The sequence below is a fragment of the Parambassis ranga genome, chromosome 4 (genome assembly GCF_900634625.1).
Source record: "Parambassis ranga chromosome 4, fParRan2.1, whole genome shotgun sequence".
Taxonomy (NCBI): Eukaryota; Metazoa; Chordata; class Actinopteri; family Ambassidae; genus Parambassis; species Parambassis ranga.
In genome coordinates this window covers 10,324,511-10,350,067 of record NC_041025.1, presented here as the reverse complement: position 1 = coordinate 10,350,067, position 25,557 = coordinate 10,324,511, and the positions used below count along the sequence as shown (strand labels likewise).

The window sequence follows — 25,557 nt, the reverse complement described above, 5'->3', positions numbered from 1 at the left end:
AACAACTATGACAACTGATCTCTCTCCTCCATGTGTGTATATACACACATTATAAAACAAAGCAGGCAATCAAAGTCCTGCACTGATACAGCACTGTGTGTATAAAATTATTGATTAATAATACTACAATGAATAGTTTTGCCAAATAATGGACTCCTTTTGTGGTCCTTGAACATTTCTGGGTCATGAATGTCAAGTGGGAAATTAACACCTTTCAAAGAAATGACTGCAATGCAGCAATTAAAGGCACCTGAACAAAATTCAAAAAACACATTGAAGCTTTTAAAAAAAATCTGTTTGAGTTGTGGATTTCTTCGGTTGTCCTGGTGCTGCCCTGTTAAAGGCTAATGCTGCTGTCTTAAGAAAGCTATGATAAACACAGCCACTCTTAAGTGAAGTGTGATGTGGCAGAGATTAAACAAAGATCAGAAAGCACTAAAAGATTATCATAATATTATGTTGTCTCAGGTCACAGTGCATGGACTTATGTATTGAAGAAACATGATTTCAAAGCAATGAGAATATTTTTACAAATTTTTATTAAACAGAAGTCTTTTGCCACTGGAAGTCTGACACTGTACAGGTAATTAAACTTGTTTATTTCTGCTGTGACATCATGGCCATTTTAACATGAAGGTCTGCAGAGATGAATTCAGTTTTGGAGTCAGCCTCAAGTGGCCACTGGCGGTTCTGCAGTCCTTATTAGTCCTTTCTTTGTTTAATCCCAGAGGTCACCTATTGTGGAAAAAACAACTTAGCATTTAATCATAATGTAGAATTCCATTTAACATGGTTTAACATATGATTCTATACACTAATCTATAACATGGCTGTGTCTCCTCTCTGTGATGTCGTCATATAGTCCCTTCCTGAGCTTTAACATCTCCTCCAGGTTCTTACACTGTAAACACTCCTGCATTGACATCAGCTTTGTGTTTTTGGGTAGCTGACTTCTGGAGCCATGTTGGATGGCCTGCAGCATCGTGAGAGATATTGAAAAGGAGCTTTGCTGATCAGAACAAACAGGAAACAGACAGGCATTCCACAAATTACAGCATGATGCATCATCAGAGAACCTCAGGACTTCGTTCTGGATCTCCCAGTGGGAGAGACACTCAGTCAGGCTGAACCCAAAAAACTTCAGCTCATCCGTGTATGCAGGAGAGTCCACACTGCGCTTCAGGTTGTCATTAATCCCAAAGAAGACAGTAACAAAACTGGTTTGGTTTTGGTAGTTCACACAGAGCGAATGCATGAAGGCTCCATCAGGCACAGAGAGGCCTGGACTGACCCAGCAGCTGCTGACGATGGAGTCCCTCCCTACAGATGCTCCAGCTCCTAGTCTGGAGAACTCCACCACTGATCCAGCTCCCACAGAGCAGCTGGAATCGAGGACACTGTACATCACACAGCAACCGGAGGAGCCTTGAGAGTTTTCATTCAAACTGAAGGCAAAGGACAGGAGACCCAGCTCACTCCTTAGAGCCACATCCTGCGTCAGGTGAAAGAGGTACTCTGAGGTGGTTCCAATGTGATAAAACTTGGAGGTGTTAAGAAGAATGACATTTAGCAGAGTCCCCTTGAGGAGATGGAAGATCTTTTGTCGGACTTTGACCAGGCTGCTCTCCTCCTTGGTGACATTAGCAGTGTTTTTGGTGTAATCTATTGTGGCTTTGGGGCCCAGCGCTTGAAGAAAGTCACCATATGCGTCTATCTCACAGTCCAAAGGTCCCAACTCTTTCAGCAGATTAAGAAGAGACCTTACTGTGTCAAAGTGGACATAATAGGTGCTGTCTGTGTAAACAAACTCACTATCAGACACAGACAACAGTCCACTGTGCCTCTTACAAACAGCTCCGCAGTCTCTCATCTGATCAACGCTTGGTTTGTGCAGAAAGCGCAGACAGGAAGTGTTCACCATTTCAGAGTGAGAGGACTTTTCATTTGTGTCCAACACAAAGACTCCATGTGTAGTTCCTACAGAGAGTGGGGAAGGGTGGGCTAAAGCTGTAAAGCCAGGTTTATCAAACTTAATGTGCTCTTCCTCTGCAATGCTGTACAGCTCTATGTCGTCTGCACAGGTCACCAGGACACCAGGCTTCATATATGATGGGAAATCCACATACATGGCCAGTTTGAGCTCCAGCATTTGGTAGATGGGGTCACCCAGAGGGAAGGCCATGAAGATCTTTCCAAGAGCGCTGGCACTGGGCAAACGCTGACTGAACCCTCCTGGAAGAAGAAGATAGAAGGGTGAATGCATTTCTTACAAATTTTTAATTTTGTAGTGAAAGACTGACAAAAACTGGTATAAATTGTTTGAGGATGTTTAGTAAAATAAGAGAAAAGGGGAAAAAGGAGCCTTCATACATGTATAGCCATCAACACATTTTTATTTTAATAAAGTAATTTCATAATAATTCAAATCCCACTGGTATGAATTACATAAAGTTTAAGAGCAAAATAGGAATAAGTACCTGCATGTATGAGGAGGACTCGCAGTCCACTCAGTGCCTTTCCAAAGATGTCCTTTAGCTGCTGCAGTGCGTGCAGAGTGGAGCCCCCATTGCCTTCAATGCAAACGGTGGTCAGGGTCACAATAATGTCTAAACACGCTGCAAAGAGAGGGAAGTAAAACTGGGATTGCTGACTGGCTGACTTACCTACTTTAGGTCCAGGAGGATCTGAGAAGACCTTGTACTGAGTTCCGAGGGGCAGCTCCTTTCTGCTAAGCTTCTCTCTGACCTGCAGCTCGTATGCTTCTCTCTGGCTGCTGTCCGCAGCAGTCAGAACCACCACATCCCAGAACTGACCAGGCTGCACCTCCCGACCTTCACGTCAAGCAGACGGTTCATTTCACACACGATGACATATGACACAACAAATGTAAAACTTACCGCGCAGGGAGTTCAGTTTTCTGAGCTTTTCCCTTGTTGCAGTTCGTAGCTTTCTGATGCAGTCCTGGTTCATACTGTAACGCAAGTACACTCGCAACAGATGCAGATAAAAGCTTTCTTATGGTTTTATTTACATTGAAGCGTTCAGACGGCTCTCACTTCCGGGTGCGGTCACGTGGATGGTGGTATTTATAAAGAAGGCGGAGAGGGAGAAGATCCTGAGACGTGTTTTACAGGGTTTTACAGGCACTGCCACCCTTAATTACATAACTAAAACGATTTGTTTGAAATTATTCTTCAGTAGGCTACACCCTCGTATGTCTTTATTTTTCTGTATTTAACCCAGAATAATAAAAGGATTGCAAAATTGCAATTAGTTTTTTTATTGAAAAAAAACTTCTATTGGGCATAACATGTACATCATTTTTTTGATATATATGTTTTATATATATATGTATTCAGTAGCTATATTTTTTTACACAGCCCCTGTAAGTGTAAATAGTGTCAGTGACACAAACAAAAAGTGGAGGTGTGCTTTGCTACCTGATTGTAGCCATATTGATCATTATTGTTGATGATGATCCGCATATCTTTCTAACATTGTGGTACAAACTCTTCACATGTTACCATGGTAACCCATGTTCTGCTCCATCCTAGGCTGCATTGGGTTGTTACAAAATGTACCCACTTTCACATAAGCCACATTCCTGTTGCTGTGTTTTAAGAAAAAAAAAGCCAGATCGAGCCTCACATCTCCATGACAACAATAAGTGGAAATGTCCAGGGATTGGTTGTTTGCCAGAAAAGCCTTTACACCTCTATGCTGTGAAAGGGAAGCTATGCCTCTTAACACAGCTGCTCTCTAAAAGTATAGGTGTTTTAATATGGCACATGTTCCGGTCTCACTAAGTATTACATTATTTTAATTGTAAAATGATTTATTGATAAGAAAACTTGAGGATAAGTAAACACTTTGAAATCGTTTTTTGCAACAAGTTTAAGAAAACACACTCTAGCAGCACAGAGATTGTGTTCTGCATACAGGTGTTGACTGACAGAGAAAACGAGTTGTTAAACCTGTCTGGTGAACCGCAGGGAGCAGACATGGCGGAAGCCTGTTCAGAGTGAAGCATTAAAAGCCAGTGGGAGGAGACAGGTTCGGGATGCTGGGCTGCATTTCTATAGGAGGAGGAGGAGGAGGACGGCTTGAGAGTGGGCAGCCGGTCCTCAGGTGACAGCTGCAGCTCCTGATCGTGGCGACCTAGAACAACTAGCATCAGATGCTGTTCAGTGACCGATCTGTGTATTTTTCACACTGCACTGAAGATTATTTTATGCAGATACATTTGCCTTCTCGCTCTGTCAGTTGGAGCAGCAGCATGAGTATAACAGGATAACTGTGGAACACACATAATGCCTGTAGAGCAAGCAGTGCTACCAACTTCTCTTTAAGCCCCTCAGTTTCACTCTGGCTCCTCTGTACTTTTCTGTTGGCCTTGTCCACCTATTACAGCAATGAAATCACAAGTCACAGTGGGGTATGACCACAAGCTGTGTTTCTCATTCCTATTTTTCATAAAATAGTTAAGGAATGGGAAGAATGCAGAGGGGGGTGAGAGCATTGACACAACTGCTCAAATGAGCATAATCCACTGCTCCATTGTGTTTATTGTTTCAGGCTGAATCAAGTCAGAGTGTCCACATACTATACAATCAGTTGAAGTATATAGCTATAAAACTATATATACAGTAAAACAGCATCATTATACATTAAATGTACTGTACACATTAGCTTTGTTACTTTAATATTTAATCTAATAAATTAAACGTTATTCAAACAAAATTCTATTCGTACAAAATAACAAAACATTTGCACATCTCAGACTGGTTTTATCCTTTGTTTTTTGTAGACTGGCAATGCCATTAAAAACATGGCTGTCTCAAGAGAAATGCTGAGATTGTGTTCAATTATCAAAGTTATATACTAAAATGCGATCCATTTGTCTACGTATTAGTATTTATTGCACAATTTATTGGCTCTGATAACACTTAAAATCCAAGAGTACCACAAAAACCTTGTGCACTCTTGCTTCACATCCATCCATCTTACTGCAAACCTGCAGCAAGTTTAAAAATAACTCCAGAAACCACAAACCTGTTTGTCTTTGCAACCTCAAATTTGCACAATTATATTCCACTACGGCTTCTTAGCCGCAACAACAGAAGGCAGACAGGATGAGGACGGTGCTTAATGCTGTTTCTTGCTCTTGGTGTGTCACAGCACAGAGGGTGGCAGGGCAGCCAGGCTATCCTTGTTGGTCTCCAGGAACTGGCTGCAGGCGGAAAAAGCACTGTAAAAGCTGGACGAGAGGCCGGCAATGTCCGTGGAGATGTAGGGGAGGACACCTGGTGTAGCCTGATTGTAGTAGGTGATCTGAAAAAAAATACAGAACAATTCTAGCCAACATTTGTTGCGTAAGTTTTGCAGAGGTTAAGAATTATGAGCTGAAGCTGCATGGCTAAGAATGATGTGCCACCTTGGTGACAGTACTGGACTCTTCCCAGATGGTGAAGCCAGCACAGAGCACTTCTCCCCTTGTGTAGTCCTCAGTGGGTGGATGAGTGGGCAAAGTGACAGAGCGCAGAGCAATCAGGTATGGGTCCCTGAGGGGGACAGAGGAGGGCAGGGGACTTTGTAAGCAGTAATCAAAGGTGCAATAAGAAATGAAGAAGCATGTGAGGCATTGTTAAAAAAAAGAAAGCTGCAACGTGGTAAAACATAAAACATGCGAGCCAGGTTATCTCACAGCACCTGGAATCACAGGGCTTCCTTCTGGATGCCAGCAAGATAAAGTCCTTCCCTTTGCCCCCCTTAGTGACAGAGGGTGTAGCTATGCGGTAAAGGGTGTCATCCTCATCTGCCTGGGCGATCACCTCACACTCCCTGCAGATGAAACACAGTAACACATTTATTGTAGAGCATGCTGAAGTGCTTATGCATGGTAAGTATATTGTATATCATAGCATCTTATGTTTGGGCAGGTCATTGATTATGCAGATGCATCCTCATAAGTCAAAGTGCTGGAAGTCCATATAGAGAAGGCACTACCATGTGAAAAATATGTATTGAAGTGAACAGCAAGACATAAATAAAGTCTGTTTGACTGTTTAATGGGTGATATAATTCAGTATGCAGGTTGTCTCACCAATGACCACCATTCTTTTCCAAAATGCCTTCCATCATTGGATGCTGGTCTAAAAACATCTAAAAATAATATTGGTATCTAGCTTCATTTCATCTTTCCATTCCCTGTGCTGGTTGCAGTAATAATATGAAATTCAGGTTATCCAACTGTTGCACCCACTGAGTCAGATGATACCAAATGGCAAATATGTACATGATACTGACTCATAATGCCGGTCCCACTCTTTTCTCCTCCTCAGGTCTGACAGTAGGTGGAACGTTTGCTCAGCTGGGACGCTGACGTTCATCTCCACCTTGAAGCACAGCATGTGGTTTTCCTCCAGTGTGTACAGCCTGACCTATGAATGGAACATAAACAGGAGGCAGACTCAGTGTCTATAGATAGGATTCTGTCCAGGTATGAAAGATTAACATATTTGACTGTAAAAAGGATATTCTGCAACAACATCATTAAAAAAATATGGTCCATATTTTGAGTATCTAACTGCGACTGAGCATTTCCTTGATTGGCAGAATACCGAACAGCAATATCTATTTAAAATGGCAATGAAAACAATGCCGACCTTGTTTTTCTCTGACGCTAATACCCAGTTGTTCCTGGTGTCCATTAGTTTCAGTGCTGACACATTGTTGTAGCTCAGGTACATCTGAAAAAAGAAAGATTAATACAAAAATCAGGCTAAATACAGAAATCAGATGTAATCATCTTTGGGGTTTGTGTTCTTCTGTTGCCAGAAAAAAAAATACCTGGTTTCTTGGGTCCCAGGGCACAGACAAAGACACCTCCGTTTGCTTGCAGGAGATAATATATTTCCTGTAAACATGACAAGTAGCAGAAAAATACATGTAAAAAAAAAAACAACCCACAAAAACTAGACCAATGTGAACATTTTTACCCAAGCAATGACCCCATAAATTTGGTTATCAAACAGAGGAATACAGATTTTCCTGGAGGCAGGGTGTTTTACAGGGAACAATGAACTTATTATGCTTGACCGACTCTGCACTAGTCTGCTCAGCTGTGATACGCTGCTTTGCCAAGTCATTTGCTGCTGTAAACTGTGGTAAACAATGGATTCTGTCACACAACAATTGTGATGGTGCTGTTTTAATGGAACTGCTCCATGTCTGTATATTTACATACAGTACATTAGTAATAGTTAATATGATTATTATAAACTTAGGGTCAAAATACAGCGTACTTTATATAATATACTATGAAAGTATTTTTAAGGAAGAGGTCTGGCGCCTATAAAAGCAGTTTTTAGTAAATAGGCCAACCATTACACTAACAAACCCTGATGGTTTAATGGAGAGTACAAACCTATCAAGACGAATCTTCTTCCTGGCAACTGCTTCTTGGTAACGTCTTTTTCCATCCTGTGCCACATGTGAAAATGTAATCAATCCTCACAGAGCATACTTCTTAAATGTACTTTAAAAAAGGGCTTTACACATTATTGGACTCTTAAGGGGCAGAAATAGGACACTTGAAGTACTCACTACAGGCTCAGGTCGTATCCGTGGCAGCGTGCATGGTTTCCTGTCTCTGTCCAGCACCTCAAAGGTCATAAAGGCACTATTTATATGGCGTGTAGGTTCTCCACCCTGATAGGCCTCAGCACACACTCCCACCTCCATGCTGGAACAGACCATGTGTGCAGGCAAAACAAGCATAAGAAGTATAATCCCACATGCACTACAAATGTTACACTGATGCACTGATATAATTGGAGTCACGTATTATTTGCAATGCGGAGGCTCACCTGTGCTTGAAGGAGTTATTAACAATGGCTTTCAGTACCAGTCTGTCTCCGATGTGAGATGGGCCACGAAAGTGGAACATGTCTATGCTCCTCAGGGTCGGGTGAGCATTACACAAGCGGCTAGATCAAAAATATGGTGAAAAAACAGTGTTGTTTGTGTTTGTTTAAATAGCCTCTAGGAACACTTTTGAAAACTAAACTTTCTTAATAAGAATGAAATAAAAAGATTAATACTGTTCTTATAAATGACAGACTAGTCAGAGTGCTGGTATTTGGACGCCTCAGCAAAGTACTATGAAGACAAAGTCCTCCTACTTTGTTGGGTCATGGATTGTTAAACACATTTTACAAACACATTTGCCTGCTGTAGCAGTAAAGACAGGAGAGTGGAGTCAGTCCCTGTGACAGTACCGCTGAGGTTTAAAGCTTTAAAATTTGAAGTAAACTGTGAGCATAAATAGTAAACCTTGCTGCAATTGTAGCCACGTTCTCCATCCAGGCCATGATCTGGCCTCCAAAAGTGCTGACTTGGTGGTTGGCATGCGGTGGTAGCACCAGCTCTACACTCTCGACTCGTGTCCGCTCAGCTGGCACAGCATCCTGATACTCCTGGCACTCTCCTGGAGAAAGCACAAAAACAGGGGGCTTTAAATATTCTTATTTCAAAGCAGTGTGTGTTAACACTAAACTTGTGTGTCTGTACCCAGCTGAGCGGTGCTGCTGCTCAGTAGGTCTGTGATAATCTCAGCATGGATGAGCCTCATCCTCCTCCGCTCTGCTGCCAGGCTGTACTCCATCTGCTCCATTTGTGTGTGAGGAATCACCTGCTTCAGCTGTACCTGTGTACACATAACACACAAGCACAAGCGATGTTGGACACGTCTAAGTAAAATATCCATTTTCTGGTCCTCGGCTTTTACTTTTCCAGCTTCAGTCCGTCTGGCAACAAAGGTGGCAAAGGCGTGGCAAACCTTCCACTGGCTGTCAGTGTAAAGGTCCTCACAGGTCACCAATATGCCCACCTGATATGAAAAAAAACACCTCTATCAGTGTCTTTAAAGTGATATAAAACTTTACTATATTGAAAACACATCCACAAACCTCCATACTGGACGTAAAGGCCCTGTTGACTTTTGCTATGATGTTGACAACCTTTCCTACCCTGGAGGAGGACACAGAAACGGCTTCTCTTTACTATCAACATGGAGTGTTGATTGTACCCAACACATCTTAAACATCATTACAGGGCAAACTGTACAGACAACAGCAAGACGCTTGGTGTAGGACGGGCACAGCAAACTAACATGTTACATTCATTCATTTTTTAATAAAACATTTTTAAACTTTGATTATTTAATTAGTCGAATGGCATGTTTGCCAGAAAATGACACATTTTCTTTTGTACTGAATGATATATTCTGTGTCTGCGTCAATACTCAGGTTAATACCTTACCCTATGGTGTGTTCAAAATGAATGTCGTCCACCGACGCAGTGATGCAGGAACAGCCTGCGTGCCTCTCAGCTGGGGGTGAAGAGATTACACAAAACTTTAAGCAGTGTGACACAAGATGGCTGCAAGACAGGCAAAATGACAGCTTATCTGTAAACACTGTGTGTGCAATTATAGATTTTGTGTCCTAAGGTAGAGGGAGCCATTTTGAGAAAAAAACACACAGCACCCTGCTACATTTACACAATCAGGTAAGCAGTTGTGGATCATACAGATTTGTTCTTCGTTGGAGTTGATGTTGAGTTCATGTTTGGCAGAAATTGAAAATGTTTTTGTTTGTTTCTGTTATCGGAGCACCGGCGTCACATTTTCTTGATATATCCAAACATTTAAATGTGAAAGGGGCCTGGGACCTTTAAGTGCTTTGGCCAGTATAGCTGTTATCGTCCTGCTGAAACAACACACTGTATCAATACTGTGATATCAATTTTCATAGCATGACCGGAGTATACTAGCCACCATAACAGTGAAAAAGTATATGGTGCAGAAATCAATTAAAATATATTATTTGATGGCGGTATGGACGATGTATACCATGCCCATGTGGACACCTTTAAAAGTCATAAGAGCTCAGACTAAAAATAGGTCAACAATATAAATGGTCAGCTGCCTGTGCTTTGGACAACAATGATCACACAGCTGTTTGAATATGCAGTAGAAAGTGGTGAAAGCTGCACTGCAGTCCGCTCCACCTCTACCTGTGTGCATCAGCACTCAAACCAGGCAAGGCAGGAAATTATTCATTCTACAATGCTCCTTGTGAATTGCTTTTGTATGTGATGTGGCCATCATCTGTGTTTGTTGATGGACTCTGTTCTTGCAGAGTAGTATGTGAAATATTTCCTGCCCCTTTCCTACCAGATAAACAGGCTGTGGAGTCCATCCATTTCAGCAGCTGTCCCACACTCAGCTCCCCGCAGTGGTTGGCATGGCAGGGGAGCACTATCTGACTCATCTGCACTTCAGTGGGGTTTCTGTACACTTCCCCACTCTCCTGGATTAACAGAGCGTCCAGCACAGTGTCGGCATCTTTCTCCTCTGACGTCATAATCTATATAGAAAATTAAAAAAAAGAGGTGATCACACTCAACAGTAATTCGGACATAATGTAACAATACTGACATATATAAACTGTGGCATGAACAGGCTGCTTAAGTATTTAAACTTATAACATCAATTATAAGTTATATCACCTAAACACTGTAGCTGTCTATGTATTTAAAAATATATAGTAAAATATAAAATACCCATGACAACTACATGCTTATATATTGCAGTGCTAGATCTGAACTCTGAACAGTCAATTGGGTCTGCAGTACAACAGCAGGTTTCCTGTAAGCTTGGAATAATCTGCAACTTGTCAGCTGAACAATTGCTCAACCTTTCTTCAAGGATCAGGATCAGAAAGATCTTTTTATGTAATCCAGCCCTGATACATTTGATGGAAGTATACTCCACAACAACTATACATATTTATACACAGAATTTTTTTAAAATGCAGGCTGGGGCTTGTCTTTTTTTGGAGTGGCAGAGACATAACGTACTTCAAGGCATGCCGCTGAATGAGGCTTTCATGGAAAGTATTTGTTGGGATACAAGTGTTTGCACAGAACTCCTGCTCCCGTGGGAGGCTCTGCTGTCACCTGTTATCTGTAGGGGGCTGTTGTGACCTTTAAATTGATTTTCCACTTGAATAACACAACAACATACATCGTGAATTACTGACTTACAAACATGTAAAAGTAACACTACACAACTCTGTCATGTAATTTGTGTAAGTCGTCATCAGCAAAACGCAGCATGACAGCAACACAACAACACAAAAGGGCTTACTCAGATACTTTGCGCTGAGGTTGAAGTTAAAATCAGGTCCTTTAAGCAGCAATAAACAGCAGAGCTACAACACATGAACACCCGGAGAGAAAGACCCTGCGACCCGAGCCGTAGTTCCTCTCATTTCACTCATTCCTCAAGAACGCCGCAACTGAAAAAACACACACACTACACGGCTTCACTGAAAAGTTTCACCATTGGAGGGAGAGAGAGTCGGGGGGGAGGTCACCCCCTGCCGTGGTTACACCATTTAAGGTGGAACTACAATAATCTCGAATTTGGGGGCTCCATTCAACAGATATGAAGGTTCAGCGACAAAACTGTATCTCTAGAAATTATATTCAAAATAGAATAATGTGTTTAAGTCCACGAAGTTTTATATCTTATCTTATGAGGACTTCCTCTAATTAAGGCTTACATAACCACCACGGACTTGGCTGGGTTAATAAATAAAAAGCTAAATTAACAAACAAATAAACATAAATAAATTCACTGCACTCCTAAGTGGCGGTCTTTAAATAAGATTTGACAGGAAGTATAAAAAACTAACAGGGTTTTTTGTATGTAATTTCTATAAAGTATTTGCCCTGTGATTCTGTATTTGTTTGAATTGTGTATATCCATTTTCGTGCATAATATATATTAAAAAAAGTTTATGTTTTAATGTAATCACAATGTACAGCGACTAAGTCAGAATTAAATTAAGCAAATAATGATCTGGGAAACAGCAATTTCCTCATTAAATTAAGCTCATTGATATTGCAACTATCGACGTCAAAACAGAAAAGCGAAAGCACTGAAAGGCAGACCTTAAGACGATTGCTGCGTTCTCATTGGCTGTCGGGAGCATCAATCAGTCGTGGCTCCGCCTCTTCCCCCCGGACCAGGCTCGGTTGAGTCGTCGGGTTGAGGAGGAGTGCGGTTGGAGTGCGAGAGGGTCGCGGCCGCGATGATCTGACAGATGAAATAGCGAAAAAAGAAAGAGAAGGCGGGCGTCCTCCCACATAAAACAATGTTCCCCAAAGGCAAAGGCACGCCGGTGCCATCGGACAGCCAAGCACGAGAAAAGTAAGCTTTGAAACGTTTATTATTGTGTATTTTTCAGCTCGCAAGTTGCTCTCTCTTGCTCTCTGTTGTTTGCTGGACAGGCTAGCAAGAGGCGATTTCCTCCTACCGAGAATGGAATTGAATGAACCGCCTTGTCTGCTCGCCATTCCTCCTTTGAGCTCTGTTTCAGCTGCCTTTGGCTTGTTGCTGCCTTTTTTACATATGTACCGACAGATTCTGATAGCACTTTGGTTGTGTTTTAACAGGCGGCTGCTTCATGTTTTTTCGGTTATTCACGGAGCGGTGAAAACAATTACAGCGCCGTGCTACAGTACATTGTTTTCTCTGTTGCGCTCTCTAGACAGGCTCCGTTTTTATTTCCCTCAGCCCCATCAGTGCCACCAAGATACTGTACCTAGCTAACACACAACAGGCTGCTGCTGGTTTTTAATGTTTTACATCCCGACGTTACATTGTACTGTTGCTTTAGTACTTTCTGTACACCCTCCTATTGTAGTAAATCTTCACCAGTCTTGCTTACCAGTCCTTGTTTATTTATTTATTTTGTTTTTATTTGTATTTTCTTTGGCATAGGCTCATTGGCAGCCATTGTTCAGAGGGCCTTTACACGAGTCGAGTGTGACCGTACAAACCTGATGTTTGATAAATTAAACCCAAAATGATGTTTTTGTTTTGCACAGGTTGGCTCTATACGTCTATGAGTATTTGTTGCACATAGGAGCACAGAAGTCTGCACAGACCTTTTTATCAGAGGTATGTGGAGATTAGTTTTTAAATGAATATAACAACATATATACGTTTTAAATGATATGTTTTTTGTGTAATTGATTTGTTATTTAATTATAATTTTAATTGGCACTTTTACATACTTGATTATGAAATTTCACTTTTTTAGATTCGATGGGAGAAAAACATAACACTTGGAGAACCCCCTGGATTCCTACATTCCTGGTGGTGGTAAGTCTCTTTGTAATGCAACAACCAGGGGTTGTTGGTTTGGTTTTGTTTGCTTCATGACCTGTCTTGTCCACAGTGTATTCTGGGACTTGTATTGTGCTGCACCGGAGAGGAGAGAGACATGTGACCACTCCAGCGAAGCAAAAGCCTTCCATGACTATGTGAGTACTGCTTACATGGGAACTGTTGCGCATACCCCCCGTGTCATTTGCTGAAGAAGATGCTAAATTTGCTCCCTAGATTTCAGCTCCGGTTGAGCAATGTGTCAGATTTTTTGTTTTGTTTGAACTATCAGAGAAAAGTGGTCATGGTCTCGGTTGGTCTACGCTCAAACAATGATAGAATCACACTACGCTTACTGAAAGGATAGTTGTGGTTCAGTTTTCTGACTATTTCCGTTTGCCTGTGTGGTATTCTTGAACCAAACCTGGTTGCTGTATTTTACCAGCAAAAGCATATTTGATTTTTTTTCTAAGCCTCTGAATTTATGATCTCGATCTGTTGGTCGGTCGAATGATGTGCCCTACAATGAGCTTTATAGGCTTCTGGGAAAATGATGCTGATGTCAGCATTTCCTGAGTCAGACCTGTCGAGCGTTCTTCCCCTTATCCAAGCTCCCTGCCTCATTTGTGAAGATGAAAAAGAACCTTATACCTGTATGTTCTGCAAAGCATCCAAGAAGTTATACACACCTCTTTGTTTTTGACAGACCTCCAGCTGCCCAAGTGCATCGCAGCTCAAGTACATGTTAAAAAAACATTACCTGCAATGACAAAATGGTAATGAATTTGAAAATGGAAAATGGTGTTGAAGCAGGCATGAATCCTGAATTTATGATTTAAGCATGTGCATTGTTTGCCAGTGCACTGCTCCTATGATAGCACTTCCATATTTGCATCTTGATTATTCTGCTGTTTTGGAGATGTTGGTGTTTTTTATTTGCTGCATTGTTTCAGGCGCTTGGTCTGACATCAAAAAGAGCCTCATGTAGATCAAAGAAAGTGTGAACTGCTTGTCAGAGGCCACTGCTGTATCCCCATGTCTCACTGGCCTCAAAGATTAGACAGACATTGTGAAGCTGATGTAAATAAAATTGAAATCCTTATTAGGCATTGCTGCATCAGCAAAGAAAAAGACATTAGAGGTTAAGGAGTCTTCTCAAGATGATTTATGTAAAGCACACTTTGTTTGTGGGTCAGTGGTGTATCTGGCAAGAAAGGGTTAAAACAGAGATGTTGGTCCTGTTCTTGGCAGATAGCGTTGTCAGGGTAACAGGCCTCCTGATCTGGCAGGTGACCTGGGAGCCAAGAGAGAGGCTACAGCATGGCTCTGCTCTTTTAGTAACCACATTCCTTATTATTGAAACTCATCCAGACAAAAGAAGGAGATCGATTTGTTTACCGTCAGCCTTAATTCTCACAGGCTTCATTTGATTGTTTGCGTATATGCCAAAGTATTCATATAAATGTCTTTTTCTTAAAACACAGACCAAAAATAATTTGTTAACATGTTGTGCTAAAATGGAAAAGCAGTCTCAGTTTTTAAAGATTAAAAATACAAAATAAGCTGTTAACATTCATGCTTCAATTTAACTGAGGCCATTTTCTTAACATGGAAAACAGTAAGCAAATGAAGGAGCAGTGAAATGTCAGTCTGGGCAGCCTGCTGCTGTGGTGTGGACCTTAGAGAGTTTCTGTGTGGTTGTCTCTCCCTGACATCTTGTGGTTGCCCTTCGCTCTGATGTTGGCTCTCTTTGTGTTTATTGGGGGTCAGGCAAGTGTGTGTCTGTGGACAGTACTTGGACCCTAGCCTTTGTCTAGGTGTGGGGGAGGTGAGTGCTGCTCTGTTAGCCGGCAGCGCTCGTAAAGCCCCAGTGTATTCATGCTGGGCCTGACGAACGCTCCCCGGGGGCCCTGTCTCCATGGTGTCAGCGGCTGATTGATGGCTGTCATGGAGCAGAGGGACAGATTGGGAAAAAAGGAAAATGGGAGTGGCAGTGTGGCATATGCCCAGCATCCACCACCCTGGAGGAGCAGAGGGAACAAAAAGAGGAGGGGGTTGGGGAGGAAGAGAGGAGGGAGATGTGAAGTGAAGGGGACCTGCTAGAAGTAAGTAGAGAGGGAGAGGGCGTCCAGTCAGGATGAGGAGAGGGTTTTATGATGTTGATTGATGGTTAAACATTTACAAGCTAAACACAGGGACTGGTTTCTTTTGAGCATTGGATCCAGTGGAAGAAGTGAAGCTGTTAAGAGCACGCTTAGCTTTTGGGTGGTCTGTGCTGTGGCCCAAACACCTAAATCATTTCTGCCTCGTCCACTTAAAAATGTCACATTTTCTTCTTCTTTTTGTTTGTGTCTCTCCCAGAACTTTATAAGTGTTACCCCAGTTCACCTCTTGGTCAACTTTATCCTCGTCTTTTTTTCATTTCATTCACTCCCTCTGTACCCTGGTCCCCGTCTCCCCCCTCTCTTTGTTTTTGTAAAAGGAGCACATCCGCTGCCACGCTGCCCTTTTGTAACCTCCTTCAGTAATTCAGGCATTCAGGGAAAAAAATTCTGTTGAGATTGCTTGTCTGCTGTTAAGTACACATATATACACGTGCTGAATCTGGGTGGAGGGGATGGGGGTCGTCTGTCTGAAAGAAGGTCCCCTGGTTGTTGTAAGGAAGGCCCCAGACGAGAGCCTTATAGCCTGGGGCAGTGCTGAGACATCTGCCCCTTTCTGGTACCAGAGAAAAAGTCTCATTTAGGCCAAAAGGAGCATCAGGCTGGTTGGGACAGTCCAACAAGAACAGCTGTGGGCTTTAGAGGACATGATAAAGATCTAACAAAACATGCCTGGGAACTCGCCATGCACGTAGCTTTAAGTCTGGAAAACAGTATCTGCTCCTTTACAAGGGTATGTAGATCGTTGACATTGTTTTACGACGTTGTGGTCAATAGCATAATACGGTTTTGTTTTACTTAATTATTTCTTTGCAGGCCTCATTCCAGGAATGGGCTACTTATAGGTAGAGGAACAAAACACACTGCACTTACTTTTTTACTATGGACAGTGGGATTGTATGAGAATCAACCACTCTACAAGCCATGACTGTAGATCAACCTTTGTCTGTAATAAACAACTGCTCCCATTTGTTTTTATGTTAAAAAAACAGCCCATATTTTTTGGAAAAATATGAAGAATATGAAGAAAAATGGCAATTTATTCACAGGTCTCTAAACAATTTTCTGCTTCAGTGGAAAAGCAAGGTACGTTTGCTTTCCAGGAAGTTGCAGAGTAGGCGTTATCATAAATTTATAGAAGAGGTCAGAGGTCATTACTATATAATTTGAATGGCAGAAGTGTTACACTTTGTTCAGTAGGGTGCAAAGAAAAGAACAAAAAGTTTAATGAAGGTGGCAGACTCTCGGAGCGCAGTGTGATGAAGCATGCAAACGAAGCTGGATAATAAGATGTGGGGAATGGATCAGAATATCTGAATCTAATGTGAAACAAAACCTGTTCCTCTTCTTGCATCATGTTACATTGGCTTCCTTGTTTCTTCTTGTTTATGTTACTTCCTGTCATAAACCAGCATGCAGTATAGCAGCAATGAATTCAAAGAGTGTACATCACTAGCTTGTATGGGTTTTTCTTACTGAGTAGGAGGCAACACTGGATCATCTCTCTGAAGCAACACAAGCAGTGACATAATGGAAACTTTAGAGGGGCAACCGCAGCAACACAATGTAATAATGATTCGACGATGATTCTTAAATATGGTAAATGTTGGAAAATTAGGCTATATATTTTATGCTGATCTATGGTATTTCCAGAGTCATTAAAAAAGTAGAAAAAAACTCAACAGTTTAAAGTGAAGTGAACCAAAATCCATGACCTGAGAACCGTGATACAAACCGAACCGATTTTGTGAGCCGTTCCACCCCTGGTTGGTATGCCTGCGAGGCCATGCAAGTTAGATGGTCTAAGTGCTGGATGACTCTTTCAAAGTCAGTAATTGCATCTGCCAGTAGGGTGGGATCCTCACCTCATTCCTGTTTTTCTTTCATATGGATGACTTGTTAGGGCAGCTCAAATCTTGCTAAACAGGTTGTGGTTTATGTATGCAATGATTCTGCAAGAATGAATGCAAAGATAGCTTTGTTTTGTATGCCTCTGGTATGGGCTGACTTTTGGTGTTAAATCTCAAAAATTCTTCAATAATTTTCCTGTGTGGCATTGAGATTTCTTTTAAAAGTCTTAATTAGCAGATAATAGAAATGCATTGTAGAAATTCTGTTCTGCATCTGTATAGTCCCTCTGCTCAGCTTTGTTGTTGACAAAAACATGAAATAGCAGCATTAAGACATGTGCAACCATTTACAATCACATGGATGTTATTCTGTGTAGAAATTTTGTTTGCTAGTCGTATGATCAGCAGCACGGATGTTTCCACATGTTAGAAAGAGATAAGAAACCTGTTGAATAAATGTATGTGTAGATTGAATAAGATAGCCCATGAACTAATATAATTTTATTTTTAGCTCTGGTGCATGAGCCAAGTTGGATTGTGAGAATATGTTGTACTCACAAATTGAATTCACAATATTTTATTTTGTTATTAGGGTCATTAAAAACATGGCGCACACACAGAACATTTAGAACAGAGGTTTAGGCTGGATACATATGTTTGTACCCCCTGTCTATCAGGAATGTATCTTAGTGATGCTTTTTAGGAATTGTGCTTCAAATTGCTGCACTACGTCTGAAAGGAAACATTTCTTATCTAAACAGGCAGTACTCAGAGTAAGAGGAAGTATAATTCTTTTGGTCTGAAGAGCAAACACTCACATATTTGTAGCAGTAGATTGTTAAGAATTCCTCAGATCCTCGGCATGCTTGTGGATCTCTCTTGCACCTTGCTGAATTTTCTGCACCACCCATTAAACAAGTAGGATTTTTTTTGCTCTCTGTGCCCTGGTGGTAGTGGGGCCTGATGAGATGTCACTTGTTCCCGTAGCCTCACTTCTCTTCCCTGTGAGGTATTTCACAGGCACCCTGCAATGGCAGCCTGAGCAGATATAATTAGGAAAGGTGCAGTCAATAAAAGGGAGTGTGTTGGCCATTGACCAGTGGTGTCTGTAAAGTGGTGGGGCTGTAGAGCTGCATGGCATTGTGGATGCTGATACATCCCTTGTTATGGTGGTCATTGCTTGTTTACATGTAAAATGTAAGCAAGCAAGCTACGCATAAACAAATGGGACTAAAAGCGCCTCTCTCATTCTGTAGCTGTTCATTGGAAGCTAAACCCCACAGCTCTGAAGACATTAGCTCATCTCAGATTGCTTCAGCTGCAAGGAAAAAAACTCAGTCAATTAGGAGCGTGTGACCGAAGCAAATGGCACATTAGTGAATTAGGGCTGCGGTTTGAGCAGGAAATCGGCCCAGCTAGCCCCTGCTGTGCAGCAGCACTTTGGAGGCACTGACTCAGTGCATCCCATTGATACTTATCTGATCCACTGGATCCTGGATCAGCAGGGTTCAGACCTCAGTAACGACCCCATTAATGCCTTATTGCAGCTTGAGAGGAGGACTGGTCAACCAGCTAAATGACTTTTAAACGGCAAATACATTGATATTATGCACAGGTCTAAACAAGGGTCAAACAAGCTTGATCACATAACACGCATTAGGCCACTCAAATTGACAGCCAACACAGGTGTAGTTTAAGTCACTGGTAGGTCTATTGGATTTCTTACAAGCTTATCTCCCTGGCCAAGAAGTGACAAGTAAATGGCTAAGATTTTCCTCCTCCTGGCATGCAGCAAAACAAGGCTGGAAGTAGAGATTTTTATGTTGCTCTCTTACCCGTTCTTTCTCAGAGTGCAGCAGCAGCACCCAGCCCAGTGATGGGAGGGATGCCCCCTGGTGAAGGCATGCCAGGAGGACCTATGCCACCTGGCTTTTTCCCGGTTAGTCCATCACTGCACTGATTCTCTCTGCTATTGTGCTCTTAAATTCACTGTACCACACATTTATTGCTTTCATTTAATAAGTATTTCCACAAATATTGCATTAGAAAGACACATTGATCCAGTTATTTCTTACCTGTTAAGCCGCAGGCTTAAGCTTTTTTAAAATGCTATGTATTGTGTTTTCTATGTATTCTGGAGCTATAAGTCTCTCCATTGGTGTCTGTATTGCTCTGCTCTGCTTAGTGGACTTGTAGTAAACAACATAGACATTCTGTCTGCCTGGGCCCTTTCTGAGCTGTAAACAGGCAGGCTGGGCTTGGCCATTCTCCCTAATGGAGAAATCGAAAGGTGCAGCACCTACTGTAAATCAATATCTCATGAAGATAAACTCTTTACAGGCAACTGTGTGGAACTGACATAAAATTGCAATGTTCTTTCTTAACAATAGTACTAGCAGTTTATTATGAACTAGCAGCCACGGAGCTGTGACTTATTGTGAGATCATGTTAATATCAAAAAAGACATTGATACACAAGTGCTCTCACACTCATACTTTCTATACCAGAAGCTCAATTAGACCCCTCACTCTCTGTCAGATCAGCAACATTAGCAACACAGTGCCGGTGTTTAGTGTTGTTATAAAGCTAATTGCATAGAGCTTAATTGACACTGTTAATTCCGGGAAATTAGCACTGATAACATGCTGCATGCAGCAGGCTTCTTAATGTCTTGACTGACAGGCAAAAGAGCACACATCCTCTCCATCTCTGTGTCTCTTTTCTCTCATTCACGGCTGTCATTGGCTTCTCCTCCTCTGCTCAGCCTCACACTGTTTGGTACATGAAAATGAGCATCATATTTTTGTACATTTTTACATTGTTTGCGCCACAATTTAGTTTCTTGCACTCCAACTGTCCTCTGCCCTGCAGTAACCCTGCTTCTCTCTCTGCCCCTCTTCGTCACTTCTGTTTCTTTACTCCCTCGTTTCTCTCTCCGTCTCATCATCCCCCTGTCTATCCTCCTCGCCTCTTCATTTTGTGTGATGCCGCAGGGTCCTCCTGGTCCCCAGGGCTCTCCTCACCCTCAGCCTCCTCCCCCTAACAATATGATGGGACCTCACAGTCAGGTAACGCTGCCTCTCTCTCTGTCTCTTTCTCTCTCTCTGGTTTTGCTCTCTCCAATCATTTGGGAACTCCGGTTCTCTGTGCTGATGCTTCATGCTTTGGCATTTGTCTCAGCTCAGTGCTTTATGCTGCGTTTAAATATTCACGCAACATGAAATGGAAAGAAATGTATATTGTGTCCTTATTGTAACTTTTTTTATGTTGTAGTCCTTTATGTCACCACGCTTCGCTGGAGGTCCAAGAGGTCCCCCAATCAGGATGGGCAACCAGGTAGAGCACACCCAGACAACAGATGCAGAATGCACTGCTCATGTTTGAAACTGCAGTTTCAATGCATCTTTGTATTGTATCTTTAATAGCCACCAGGTGGGGGGCCAGGTCCACATCCAATGCTACCCAATATGGACCCCACACGACCACAAGGTGTGAAAGACCACATCATCATTCAATCGTACAAATTACTTAACAAATTCTGCCCTTACATATTTTTCCTTTGTACCTCCAGGTCATCCTAACCTGGGGCCAATGCAGAGAATGAGTGGCCCACGAGGCATGGGTCCAATGGGGCCCGGCCCTCAGGTACTCAGTTTTGTGTTGCTTTAAAATGTAGAAAATGGAGGGTTCCTGTGAACACACTGAATCTGCCCTGATGACTTTGCTTTAATGGTTCTTGTGATCAGGAGGTCACGCTTGTGTTTGCAAAACCAAATTACAAACCAAATTCATTCTGATGGTGTAAATTGTCATCATTATCTGTTTACAGAACTTTGGTGGTGGAATGAGGCCTCCACACAACACCATGGGTCCTGGTATGCCAGGAGTGAACATGTGAGCTTTCTGTTCATTTGCTTTACATTGCTTTACATACATGTCAGTCATAATATCTAAACACTGTTTTTCTATCCAGGGGCCCAGGGACAGGCCGGCCATGGCCCAATCCTAACAATGCCAACTCTGTGAGTACTAATACACCTAAAACACACAAACACTTGCAGAAATGCTGCTGCAGCTTGATCTCCTCCTGGAGCTGCGTAGGTCCACTGTGCTCCATGCTTCTGGTCTGGAATGTAATTGTAGTATTATGTGTCATGTTTCCACAGACAGTTGAACAGACAGCATTAGCAGTGTTAGGTTGATCAAATGATGAATGATGACAGTTTGAGGGATAGAAAGGATTTGCACTCCAATTTCTGGTCTGTAATGTTTATGTATTTGGTTTCAGATGCCTTACTCATCACCTTCTCCTGGAGCATATGGGGTGAGAGGTTTAAACTCACACATGATACTACAAAAGTTTCAGTTGTATATTTTTCCATATATATAATCTACTGTTTTTTGTGCCTGCTTTTCAAAAGGGGGCATCTGGAGGTGGAGGTCCTCCAGGAACTCCCATCATGCCCAGCCCTGCAGGTTAGTGTTTTCCTGACTTGAGATGTTAACCAGCATTTTCCTTCTTCATTCTGTACCAGTCAGATGTATTATTGCATTTTTTTCAGACTCAAACAACTCTGGTGACAATTTGTATACCATGATCAACACTGGACCTGGCAACCGAAATAATGTGAGTCCTGCTTTATTTCACACTTTGTTCTGCTGGTTTCACTGGTGGATTTTTATCTTAGCACACATACTGTTTACGTAGTAATGGTTAGAGACAGAGCACTTTATGGAAAAAAGGTCACACCTGTGAATTAAATGAGAGAACATTAAAACTGTGTAGTACTTGTCTTTATGCAGTTGCTGGAGATCTAGTAGGTATAAACTGATTAACAGATATCACACTATGCATCTTTATGTGAAGGGGAGAAAACGACCATATGTTGTCTTTTATCACCTAATTTATTATTAATCATCTATGTGGGGAATTTCACTTCCTCTTGCATAGCAACAGTTTCAGTCATACAACACCCAGAAAGTCTGCTCTTTCTGAAGCACACTTGCAGAATTTCTGGGTTTCGCTCTTCACTCAGTGATGTAGAGAATATATTTTTATAGCAACAGCACCAATTCATTTGTATCACTGGACTCCATTTGTGTTATTTCACACACAAGGCTACTGATTGACTGGACTGAATTTTATATATTAATTGTGTTTCAGAGAAGTAGTACTTTTAATTCACTTTACTATGAACTCTGTAGTTCTTGGTGTTACTCTATACTAGCTTTGTTGTGGAGCACTGGTAACTGTGTCCATGCCACTTTTTTCCCTTGCAGTTCCCTATGGGCCCTGGCTCTGATGGGCCTCTGGGAGCCATGGCTGGAATGGAACCACACCACATGAATGGATCACTAGGTAACACTGCATAAACAAAAACAATACAGAACTGTTTGGGTTATATTATCATCAATTAAAGGCATGATATCTTCACAGAATAATTGATTTTCTAAATTGTTTCAATTGCAGGCTCTAGTGATATGGATGGAATGAACAAGGTAAGTTACATATTCATACTCTTTGTTTTAGCATATTTACTCTAGATAAAGAGAAAATGTATACAATTTAAAAATAATACACTGTGCACTTTTTTGCTTCTAGAATTCCCCAAACAATTTAAGTGGCATTAGCAATCCTCCTGGGACCCCAAGGGATGACGGGGAGCTGAGTGGAAACTTCCTCCACTCCTTTCAGAGTGAGAACGTAAGTCTGTTTCCTTTTAACTGGACAGTAACAGGAGTGATTGGTACGTTTTTGGCTAAAGAAAGGAAATGATCTTATTTTTACGAGTTTGACTTTTTCTGGTATATCTGTTTCGAGCAATTAAAAAATATCCAGTTTCTGAAGAAATTGGGGAAATGGCTTTCATGCAGTCATCTATTACTTGATCTGAAGGCTTTGTCACCCAGAGAAGAAGAGGAGGGTGTTTTCCTTTTTACAGCAAAGTGAAGAGGTAAAAAGGCTGCTGACTTCAAGCACTGCAGAGAGAATTTCTTTGGTGTGACAGGTCACTGTCCACACTTAGGAGACCGTTCACAAGATCCATGGCATAATCTTGACAGACCAACAACAGTACATTATCACAGTGATGGTATCTCTTAGAAAGGTGTTTGTACAGTTACGCTCAACAAAGTCCACATGACCAAGGTGTCAGCTCACTATGTCCTAAAACCTCTTGGGGTTTTGGGAAAACAGAGTCAGCACAACATGTCAAGTGACAATCTGCCATTTTTTGAGAGCTTTTTCTAGCGATTTGTAATTAAATTAAGAAACCTTTATTAGTCCCACAATGGGGAAATTGCTTAAGGCAGCCCAGCAAAGAGCGCCATACACCAGTGAGTACTGGAGGCTATGCAGGTAAAGTGCCTTGCCCAAGGACACACAACAGTGACTAGGGAGGAGTTGGGATCGAACATAACCCTTCCGGTTATTGGACAACCCTGCTATACCACTGAGCCACTGCTGCCCCCATCACAGATAAGGCATGGGCCCACTATTCTCAGCCAGTAATAAACAAACTGGTACAACAACAGATAAACCTTCAGAAACGATCTGCAGGCAAAATGATGATCTGTTTTCTGGGATGTAAAGGGATGGCTGCTGGTGCAGTACCACTAAAGAGTCACACTATTTGAGGGGCCAATTATAGTGATCTCTGAGACAGCTGCAGTGGAAAATCAAGAAAGTTCTTTCTGCGAAGATGACAAGTGGATTGTCAAGTCCACAGTGGTAATTGCTATCATCCAGGAATGTGTGTAAATAGTTAATAGTAGGATGTGGAAGTTTTCTACAGTTGACTCGTCTACCTAAGGCCACAAACTTCATCCATCATACCACCTTTATTATACAGATTATACATTATTATATTTATACATAATCTCTAATCAGTCCTCTCTTTTCTTTTTTCTCTTTTCTTCGTAGTACTCTCCAACCATGACAATGAGTGTGTGACCACCCCTCGCCCCACCCAACATTATTTGCCATCATTCCGAGGATCTGAACTCACTATAGGACATGGCCAAACGCAACAGCAACGAATCAGGGACAGGCGCCATTTTGGTTCCACACTAATGCCAGAATGCTGATTGGAGAAAAATCAAAATGGCTGGCGACTACTGCTCCTTGCTTAAAATGAAGGACAATTTTCTCCATTTACCACAACCCCAAGTGTGACAAAACCAGCTACTGAAATGCATACATGACACGTTTTTTTGTTCTTTGCAGAACCCTCCTCCTCTCTGTCCCTTTCAGTCCTCTCAACCGCCTCAGCCCTAGAGCGAAGAGAAAAAATGGTTGAAGTTTACCTCTTGTACTTTTTAAATGATTGCTTTGTGGTGCAAGATGTGCAGGAAAATATCTGCTTTTGTCTCTTAAAACACTGGAGAGTGTGCATATGCATTGTGAGCTTGGAAAGTCTTTGTCTTGTCATTTTACCATGCGAACTGTGTCAGCTGACACAGGACTTAATATTTGCCTTTGATTCTGTAGCCACCCTTATGAAAAACATATTACTATTCCCAATGCCCACCCTTCTATTTGGAGAAACGTTTAATGGGAACAATGTGAAAGGATTTGACTTTTACTGTGATGACTGTCTGTAAGCATGTAAGTGCTCAGATGGTTATTACAGTGTCATATTGATCCAATTTGATAAATTCAGCCTCTTATTGTTGACAGCTATGCTTCTCTGCACTCCCAGCTGTTTACTGCTGTCCTGTGCTGTCAAGGGAAACCAGACATTGGCATAAGAAGTGAGTGCATGAGTGCTGAGAATCTGTGTACAACATACTACCTAGTGCTGCTTTTCTCTATGTGAACACCTGCTTTAAGATGTGGTGTATATCTCTTTACCTGCCTGTGCTTAACACTCTGTGCTCTTCATCGTCGTAGCCGTCTGTGTTATTTCCAATTTGGTTGAATCCAAATGAATGGCTCTGGATGACATGCCCATTTTAAATCGCATACATATTGGTTGTTCATATTTCCCCTCCTGTATCACTGGTCGTTCCCTTGGCCCGCCCTTTTCTTGCCCACCCACATATTTTTTATATTTTGATACAAACTTTGACTACGTATATTGCCCCAATTATTCAGTTAGTCAAAGCTTTCTAAACTCGTTCTTGTAGGCATCATTATAAACTTAGCAGCAGTCTTGTAAATGTGATGAATTTTTTGTTTTCATTTTTTTTTCCTGTGAACATTACGCATTATACACATCTGTCCTATGTTGCCTTTATTTGCTGATATTTTTTTATTTTCAAATTGAGGAAAGATTGCTTGTTAATATAATTTTACAATAACTTA

The 25,557-nt window shown here is 41.7% G+C and overlaps 3 protein-coding genes across 4 annotated transcripts; 1 reads left to right on the top strand and 2 right to left on the bottom strand.

Moving 5' to 3' along the window:
• Positions 1–580: 580 nt before the first annotated feature.
• fpgt (fucose-1-phosphate guanylyltransferase) lies at positions 581–3,066 on the bottom strand. The gene is made up of 4 exons (XM_028403445.1): positions 2,898–3,066; positions 2,664–2,831; positions 2,478–2,570; positions 581–2,232 (listed from the first exon to the last, which is right to left on the bottom strand). Exons 1-4 carry the CDS (start codon positions 2,968–2,970, stop codon positions 815–817), a joined length of 1,752 nt encoding a protein of 583 aa, XP_028259246.1. The 5' UTR covers positions 2,971–3,066; the 3' UTR covers positions 581–814.
• Positions 3,067–4,531: 1,465 nt separating this feature from the next.
• On the bottom strand, positions 4,532–11,403 carry acot11b (acyl-CoA thioesterase 11b). Its single transcript, XM_028403712.1, has 16 exons — positions 11,213–11,403; positions 10,238–10,430; positions 9,322–9,391; positions 8,970–9,030; positions 8,789–8,890; positions 8,572–8,707; positions 8,335–8,488; positions 7,869–7,988; positions 7,606–7,744; positions 7,427–7,482; positions 6,850–6,916; positions 6,666–6,749; positions 6,307–6,440; positions 5,710–5,841; positions 5,435–5,561; positions 4,532–5,331 (listed from the first exon to the last, which is right to left on the bottom strand). The coding sequence occupies exons 2-16, from the start codon at positions 10,425–10,427 to the stop codon at positions 5,173–5,175; spliced, it is 1,731 nt and encodes a 576-aa protein (XP_028259513.1). The 5' UTR covers positions 10,428–10,430; positions 11,213–11,403; the 3' UTR covers positions 4,532–5,172.
• Positions 11,404–12,105: 702 nt separating this feature from the next.
• ssbp3b (single stranded DNA binding protein 3b) lies at positions 12,106–25,557 on the top strand. Of its 2 annotated transcripts, XM_028404204.1 has the most exons (18): positions 12,225–12,280; positions 12,961–13,033; positions 13,176–13,237; positions 13,314–13,398; positions 19,102–19,191; positions 20,246–20,320; positions 20,526–20,588; positions 20,678–20,741; positions 20,824–20,897; positions 21,082–21,146; positions 21,226–21,274; positions 21,541–21,576; positions 21,674–21,728; positions 21,815–21,879; positions 22,533–22,611; positions 22,723–22,751; positions 22,855–22,956; positions 24,175–25,557. In XM_028404204.1, the coding sequence occupies exons 1-18, from the start codon at positions 12,225–12,227 to the stop codon at positions 24,202–24,204; spliced, it is 1,152 nt and encodes a 383-aa protein (XP_028260005.1). In that variant the 3' UTR covers positions 24,205–25,557. The 2 variants fall into 2 exon arrangements, with proteins under 2 accessions (XP_028260006.1, XP_028260005.1); XM_028404205.1 differs by lacking the exon at positions 20,246–20,320 and having other exon boundaries at positions 12,106–12,280; positions 24,175–24,204.

What these genes read in the sequence shown, in the direction of transcription:
- fpgt (XM_028403445.1), bottom strand. Translation starts at nt 2,970, where the DNA reads ATGAACCAGGACTGCATCAGAAAGCTACGAACTGCAACAAGGGAAAAG. An exon ending in AAAACTGAACTCCCTGCGCG is followed by an intron (nt 2,832 to 2,897) that starts GTAAGTTTTACA and finishes CTTGACGTGAAG; the next exon opens with GTCGGGAGGTGCAGCCTGGT. An exon ending in AGTCCTCCTCATACATGCAG is followed by an intron (nt 2,233 to 2,477) that starts GTACTTATTCCT and finishes TTCTTCTTCCAG; the next exon opens with GAGGGTTCAGTCAGCGTTTG.
- acot11b (XM_028403712.1), bottom strand. Translation starts at nt 10,427, where the DNA reads ATGACGTCAGAGGAGAAAGATGCCGACACTGTGCTGGACGCTCTGTTA. An exon ending in GTGGCTACAATTGCAGCAAG is followed by an intron (nt 7,989 to 8,334) that starts GTTTACTATTTA and finishes TTTTTGATCTAG; the next exon opens with CCGCTTGTGTAATGCTCACC. An exon ending in GAGTGGGACCGGCATTATGA is followed by an intron (nt 5,842 to 6,306) that starts GTCAGTATCATG and finishes TTTCATCTGCAG; the next exon opens with GGAGTGTGAGGTGATCGCCC.
- ssbp3b (XM_028404204.1), top strand. Translation starts at nt 12,225, where the DNA reads ATGTTCCCCAAAGGCAAAGGCACGCCGGTGCCATCGGACAGCCAAGCA. An exon ending in TGCCACCTGGCTTTTTCCCG is followed by an intron (nt 19,192 to 20,245) that starts GTTAGTCCATCA and finishes GTGATGCCGCAG; the next exon opens with GGTCCTCCTGGTCCCCAGGG. An exon ending in CTTCTCCTGGAGCATATGGG is followed by an intron (nt 21,577 to 21,673) that starts GTGAGAGGTTTA and finishes GCTTTTCAAAAG; the next exon opens with GGGGCATCTGGAGGTGGAGG.